At 34.6% G+C, this 8,257-nt stretch overlaps 1 protein-coding gene across 1 annotated transcript; it reads right to left on the bottom strand.

Annotated features, from left to right (window-relative positions):
- Positions 1–4: 4 nt before the first annotated feature.
- LOC127507547 (mucin-2-like) lies at positions 5–8,257 on the bottom strand. The gene is made up of 7 exons (XM_051884755.1): positions 7,744–8,257; positions 7,536–7,650; positions 3,693–3,777; positions 3,404–3,531; positions 2,996–3,215; positions 2,602–2,721; positions 5–154 (listed from the first exon to the last, which is right to left on the bottom strand). Exons 1-7 carry the CDS (start codon positions 7,968–7,970, stop codon positions 33–35), a joined length of 1,017 nt encoding a protein of 338 aa, XP_051740715.1. The 5' UTR covers positions 7,971–8,257; the 3' UTR covers positions 5–32.

Here is an 8,257-nt window from a genome sequence, read left to right as displayed (position 1 = left end):
TGTAGAAGGAGAAAAGAGTAAAATATGTTTTATTACCAGTCCTCCTCATTTTTGTGAAGAACCTCTCCTGGCGTGTAAATCTTGCCGTTGTGCCAGCACCGACATTGCGCCACAGGGATGCAGCCAATCTTTCCGATATCATCAAATACAGTTCCTATAACACATTTCAAATTTACCCAAATACATACAGTACACATTTTTCCTCATTTGTTTACACACAAAAGCTGATTCTATTAGCCCAAAATTGCTATTTCTTCAACTCTCAAAACAGATATTTCGCAAACCTTTTCACAATTTGATTCCAATTTGTTGTTTTCCACAAATTCTTACATAAAAATAGCAATTGGTTTAAAACATGTTCTCATGTTCTATTGTGTATTTCAGATTACAGATTGCTAATGACTTCCAAAAGCTAACTGATGTCTAGTCAGAGCTGCCTTATTAAATAAATAAATACAGTAAAAACAGTAATATTGTGAAATATTATTGCAACTAAAAATAACTGTTTTCTATTTGAATATATTTTAAATTGTAATTTGTTCCTGTGATCAAAGCTGAATTTTCAGCATTATTACTCCAGTTTTCAGTGTCACATGCTTTCAGAAATTATTCTAATATGCTGATTTGCTGCTGAAGAAACATTTTGTATTATTATCAATGCTAATATTTTTATGAAAACCATGATACACTAATTCAAAAGTTTGGGTAAATAAGAAAAGAAAAGTGTTAATGTTTTAAATGGGTGTGCATCACATACTGCATCACATGAATGTACCTATCATCCATAAATGGATATGTAAAATAAAAAAGGGTTCCGGTTTGACAGAAAACTGAGTGATGTGTGTGTTTTTCCCTCCGTATAGTTTATTAAATTTACCGGCTATAGCTCACACAAATGGCTGGTTTAATAAACAAAACATTTATTAAAAATAAATTAATACTTATTCGGCAAGGGTGCGTTAAATTTAACAAAATTGACAGTAATGTTATAAAATGTTATATCAGATGAAACAAAAATTCCAAGGCACTCACGTGGTTAGGTGTAAAAAGTCTTTAATAAACTGGGCTAAATCATTCAAATATTAAAAGTGTTGATCAACGCATTTCGTTTTATATTTTTTGTTAGTAAGAGGTTAGAGAGAAAAAAAATACTACTTTTTATTGCAATACTCTTTATTTTACTTAAAATTGTATAATATAAAATAAATATATAGAAAGATTAACACTGGCAGCTCACAGCTGTACAGTAGCATTCAAGTATGAAATTGAATGAACAAATGTAAAAATTAAACACTATAGACTTCACTGTATACATTATACATTGATTCTTATTAAAGCTCCTGTATTAAAGTTTTCAGTCAAGGGCAGTGAGTGATTTTCTCTTTGTCTTTTGTTGTTTTATTAACATTAAAGTGATAGCTCACCCCAAAATGAAAATTCTGTCATCATTTACTCATGCTCAGGTTGTTTTAAACCTGAATTAAGTTCTTTCTTCTGCTGAACATAAAAGATATTTTGAAAAATGTGGGCAACCAAACAGTTGCTGTTCCCTATCGACTTCCATTGTAGGAAGAAAAAAAAAAAAAAAATACTATGGCCGTCAACTGTTTGGTTACCAACATACTTCAAAATATCTTCTGTGTTCAACAGAAGAAAGAAAATAATACAGGTTTGGAACAACATTAGAGTAAGTAAATAATGATATAATTTTAATTCTGGGGTGAACTATGCCTTTAAGGACAAGCGGCAGCACTATTAGGCTGCTGTCACTTTTGCTACATTCAGACTGTCAGTCCAAATCCGATTTTTGTGCATATCCGATTGAAATCTGATCAGATTTAACAGTGTGTATTCAAATCAATCGCGCTCTGACAACGGAAGTGATGTCTCGCACTCATTGAAGTATAAGCACGAGACATCACTTCCGTCATCAGAGCGCGATCAGACCTCACTAAGCGAATGCTGAACGTAGTTGGACATAGTGGTGTTTTAGAGGTAAAAAATGATATAAATACTGTTCGGTTTCTCGCACAAACTGATCGTTTCGTGTCTTAGGACATCAATGTGTCGTCACGAGCCGCAGGGTTTAATTTGGATTTGTCTAAGCAAGTTTTATTTACTCTTATAAAAGAAGTTCCCATTGACACCCATTATACAGCTGACAGACCGCAACGGTTGTTGTTAAAAATCATCATTTGTGCTCTACTGAAGAAACAAAGTCACCTACATCTTGGATGCACTGGGGGTAAGCAGATAAACATCAAATTTTCATTTTTAGGTGAACTATCCCTTTAAAATAAAACTGCTGCGTTGCAAAAAAAAGAAGAAGAAAAAAGCCTTGATGTTCATGTGGTATGACAAAGTGTCCATAAATATAATAACTTCAGCACAGTTTTTTTTTTTTTTTGTCAAGAAAGTTGGAGGTTTTTAGTTTTAAGAATATGTTTTGAAAAAACGTTTAGACACAAGAAATGTGTCTTAGTAATCGTACTGTAAAATCATCATTTATTCTATATGTGGTTTTTAAATAAACCACATTAAATAAAATATTGTATATGATGGTACTAAGATTAAATTAAATATTGTGAATTAGGTACTGACCTATTGGGCAGAAGCAGCCATCGATGTTGTGTTCCTCACACAGTGCGACTTTGTGTGAGCATGTGTCCATACAGGGGGAGCCGCTTTCAGAATGTACCATATTGTAGGGGCATGTGACAGCTGCATGGGAATACAAGTCATACAGAGACTGATTACACTGATTATGAAAATTAAAATACTTTTTCAGAACATTTTAGTGTAGTTATTTCCATTTTAACTGATGTAATTTGTATTTTAAGAAGGAAATGTATGTGATAATACAACTGACAGTGTTAATCTGTAATGTGCAAAAGCTATTAATGAATAATTTAAAAGTAGAAGGAATCAAAGCAAAGAAAAAGCTAAAGAGAAAAGAATCCTGTGAAGTCAACCGGAGATGAATGGTAGTTATTACCGCAGAAGTCATCTGTTCTCCAGTTCGGTGGATCTCCCCCAGCATGCGAACACTGACGTGAATATTCAGACAAAGTCGCACAAAGCGAGGAGTTGTCGGTGTCTTCAGGTTCATACAAGCACATATCAATTATACAGGCACTGATATATGGCTTAGGGTTCAAAATCTCATTACAGGAGAACCAGTCTTCATTCTCCAAAAGATCTGCACAATCTGCCCGCTGTTGTGACAAAGGCATAGTGTATTTTTAACCTTTAGCCTCAGAGATCCACATTAAATATTAATACTGTAATTATTTGAAGCTGTTGTCATAGTGATTGGATGAAGCCAATAGGGCATGCATTAAGAAATACATTAAGCAATCCCACCTAAATCTATTAAACCCATAGAGATAGTTTTGCGACTTACATAATTGTCACACTGGTTTAAATGGTTTTTGTCGTCATCTTCTTCAGAAGGATTTTGGCATTTATCATTTAGGTTGTAAACTCTGTGCATATTCCCAAACTCAACGAAGCCAACCTTTCGTTCGTATCCTACTCCTTTATTGAATAAGATAGGGCATAGATGAGTTTTCTAATAAAAACACTTGATCTTCTTGGAGAGCTATGAAATTAGCAATACATGAAAAAATGTGTTGTCTGTAATTAAGAAATGACAAAATAAGACAAAGGGTCAGTGAATTACCACAACTCACCTGATTCAATGAACTCATCAGGAACTCCATTGAAATTGCCACACAATCCACAGGTGTGACCTGAATATTTTGAGTCCAACTCCACCTAAAATGGAACCATAAAGAAAGACCGATTTCAACAAATGACCCCTGCATCACGGTTAGTCTTAATATGATTTGTATCCTCGTTTTCTCATCACAGGGACTTGCAATCAAAGTCCCTTTCAAGGACAGATGTCAAGGATGCAGGACGTTTTCACAAGATTGTAAATGCAATGCAAATATTTGTTCATTTACATTTATTTATTATTAACATTTATTAATTTATTTGCATTAAACACTTAATGTAAATTGTAAATGGGCTATAAAAAATGATATAAATACTGTTCGGTTTCTAGTACAAACCGATTGTTTCGTGTCTTAGGACATCAATGTGTCGTCACGAGCCGCAGGGTTTAATTTGGATTTGTCTGTGCATGTTTTGTTTACTCTTATAGATTTTGTTGCCATTGACAAGCATTATACGACTGACAGACCGCAACGATTGGCGTTAAAAACCATCATTTGTGTTCTACTGAAGAAACAAAGTCCCTTACATCTTGGGTGCCCTGGGGGTAAGCAGATAAACATCAAATGTTCATTTTTGGGTGAACTACCCCTTTAAGATGCACTTTGGGAAAACAAAGCTTTTGACTGTTTATCATTACTGTAATATAGCATAAATTGGCTCATAAAAAATATAGTATCTCAACAAATAAGTTGTTGAGAAGATGTTGCTCAATAGGATTATGCTGTACTGAGGAAATGTGATTATTTATTGACTTGGAAGAATAAACACTGATAAAGGAAATGGATTTAGAGTTGTGAGTACAAGCAATGGTGTCAATTTACCCAATGTATGGCGAACTCTGATCACTGATCCCTCAACATGACAAATGTCTGTGTGATGCATCCAAAGATGAATCATATGAAGAGTATATTTGCAAAAACCGATAAACGCCACTTTAAAAAAAATTAAGTGACTGCTGTCCGTTATTTTCCACATATAGCACGTTCTGAACCAGAATCAGAAAAGCCAGTATTGTCCACTGTCAGGCATCGCGAGCTCCCGTTTTACAGCAGAAACTGACAAACGCCTTTGTTGTTTGTGTACAGAAACCGATAAGTCCGTATTAGCGAATCAGCGCGCAGTATTCAGGTCAGGTGACAAGGCTTCTAGTCACTTTAAAAAGACACGCTAGCTACTCAAGCTGATCGAGGATTTATAATTTCGACTCCTGTAAGTCCACCATACACGTCTTACACGCTGAACCCCTGGTTGTCAGTTTGCGTTTGTGTGTGAACTCTTCTTAGACGGATTTCAAAACACTGCTTCATGAAGCTTCGGAGCGTTATGAATCTTTTGTGTCGAATCATGATTCGGATCGCGTGTCAAACCGCCAAACTGCTGAAATCACGTGACTTTGGCGCTCCGAACCGCTGATTCGACACACAAGATTCATAACGCTCCGAAGCTTCATGAAGCAGTGTTTTGAAATCGGGCATCACTATATATGTCGTTATTTTGTTGTTTTGGCACACCAAAAATATTCTCGTTGCTTTATAATATTAATACTGAACTCACATAAACTGATTTAAATATGTTTTTAGTACATTAATGGATCTTGAGAGAGGAAATGTCATTGCTGGCTATGCAGGCCTCACTGAGCCATCGGATTTCAACAAAAATGTCTTAATTTGCGTTCCGAAGATTAACTAAGGTCTTACGGGTGTGGAACGACATGAGGGTGAGTAATAAATTACATTATTTTCATTTTTGGGTGAACTAACCCTTTATGTTACACAAACCATGTTCGCCATCTCAGAGTAAGACAATATCATAATATCGTAATATACATCTTATACATAATTCACCCACTATATTGCTAAATGTATCCGATTTTTCATATCAACAGAAAAATATACACTGTTAAACATTTTATAGTGAAATTACAGTATATTCCAGGTTAATAATTGCATGACTTTCACAATAGGACTTCTCTTGTATCTAACTGCACTCTTGGAAATTTCTTGTAAAATCTATTATCATACTGTATTTCTACAGTGCATATGTACTATGAAGGTACCCAACATGCAATGCGCATGAATAGGTTATGCTGTTGAGTTTCTTGATTCTTGTTGGTTTTATCTGTGCTGCTGAACTTATTTTTGGTTCACTTTTAGCAGTTTGTGTTGTTTATTTTGTAATGTTTTTATTATTTGTTGAGTGTCACCATTGTTGTTTTGTATGTCGAGTGTTGCATCATTAGGTGATGGAAGAAAAAAATGAAAAAAATGTCACATCTTTCAAAGGTGAATCTCAGCAGTTGCTTCACTATTGTGAAATATCCATCTACAATTATGAATTTGAAATAAGAAATTGGTAAATCTTCATGCTGAAATAACGCTAATAATTGAATAGTTTGACTTACTTAAAATCAGCCAATTAGCTTATTTTATATTCTAGCTTGTCATTGTTTTAACAAATGTTTTCATTTGTCACACTTCTGACTTGGCAAGATCAGACATTTGAATATGAATATACGAGGTCCAAGCAAATGAAACACTTATCACCATTATGGTTACTTCAAAAAAATTACAGTAGCCTACTAAACAATATAATTTCTTACAGTGGCATGGTTAGAGAAAACTTTATAATGTGAATTCACAGTAAAACGAGCAGTAAACTACTGTGATGTCAGCATCATTTTGCTGTTGATTAACAGTAAATACTGTTTACAATACAATTTGGCTTAAACATGAGACATGCTTAATATTAAGGGCTTTAAAAATAACTCGTAAGATTAAGATATAGTTAACACATAGGCCTATCATTTAAAGCGGCTTGCCTCGTCAGATGCTCTGACTGATTCATGTGCTGACAGATATTTGCGCTGCTTAATGCTTTTGTGATGTGGCATTTTCCTAAGCACATAACTTACATTTCTCTGAACTTCTATTCTCCATCTGTAAATGTTAGAAAGTCCTTTTTTTTTTTTTTTTTTAGTCTAGTGAATTTAACTTCTGCTTTAAAAAGCATTATTTTTATTTTAGATTGTAATGTTACAATGTTAGAATGTAAAGTAACTTTTTCTTTTTTGCACATGTAGGCCTATTAGTGTGCCAGATGGTTACATTCACTATATTTGTATTAATAGCTTTCAGTATAAACACTGTTTGTAGGACAACATGAAGTAGGATGTTAAATTAAGATTTTTAAAAAGTAAATACAGATTATTTTTTTTCTAAATCCAAATAGAAAAATGTATAAAAAAGCGAGATATATACCGTATATCGCCATTTAGCCAAAAAATACAGAGATATGACTTTTTGGCCATATCGCCCAGCCATAACAATAGCCCTGTCTGAATATAGCGTCACATTTATTAATGATACAAGATGAAGAACAGCATTTCTCCATTTTAATCTCTAGCGTTTACACAGCGGCTGCTTGCGTGTCTTTGTTTGCTTGGTAACAGACCTGAGAGTTGATTACCCAACTTGATAGAGCAGTTTAAGATTTCCTAACGACAGAGAAGATGAGATTTTGTAAGATCGGATAAGAATCCTAAATCAAGTTAAAATTTGCTTCTGTAATTCTGAAAAATCCTAAATTAACTTGTCAGATGTTAAGACTTAAGATAGAAAGTTTCTGTAATATGCCCCCTGGAGTCTGAAGTACATGGTAATTTGCATGTAGTGGAACTGCAGCAGCTACCATGTCTACCTTTCTTGTTCTGCACAAGTGGGCAATTGTTGCCATAATTATTAAATATTGATACTAGTCCATGTATTTTAAAAATTCACAGGAATAAAATGACTCACCGTGACTGCATCTTCTTTGTTCCACGTGACAGTGATGCCCATTTTGGAACTGACCCTGGTGTAGATTGTGTTCTCTTCCACAAGGATCCCTCCTATATGCACGGGCAGCGTTTTACTAAATAAAAGAAATAATTAAAATCATTTTTGCAATTATTTTGTGTTTGCTGTGGGAAGAAATAAGCAGTGCTTCAGTTCCCCAGAATCTTACTTTTCTCCATCAAACACGACCTGGTTCTCGGTCAACTTAATGACGATGATACCAATGGCAATCGACACGCTGCTGATCTTTGGGTCATTGGCATGTTCTGTTCTCCTCACATGAACCGAGAACTGGCGACTGAGGCTTTCGCAGTCCGATAGCAGGTTATACTCGCACGTGCCTGGGAACTGATAAACGTCCCCATCAAACGTCTCGAAGTGGAAGTTTCCCCACATGCTGCAGATGCTGTTGACATGGTTACTGGGAAAGACTGGTAAAAAAAAAAAAAAAAAGAGATAGAGAAATTGCAAAGACTTACTCCTCGATTCACATACAGTGATGTTATGTATCCAGCATGGTTTTGCTTAATCTTTTGCTTAATCCTTTGAGATGGTTTATTAAGTTTATATAATGTCTACTTCAAGTGTGCTTTTGATCAAAACAAAGACAGAGTCTGTGAAATTTTAAAGTTTGAAATGAGAAGACTTTTTTAGTCTTTTGTTGTTAATGATATATAACTGCG

This window comes from Ctenopharyngodon idella, chromosome 24, assembly GCF_019924925.1.
Source record: "Ctenopharyngodon idella isolate HZGC_01 chromosome 24, HZGC01, whole genome shotgun sequence".
NCBI classification, from domain to species: Eukaryota; Metazoa; Chordata; class Actinopteri; order Cypriniformes; family Xenocyprididae; genus Ctenopharyngodon; species Ctenopharyngodon idella.
This window is presented reverse-complemented; position numbering and strand designations above follow the sequence as displayed.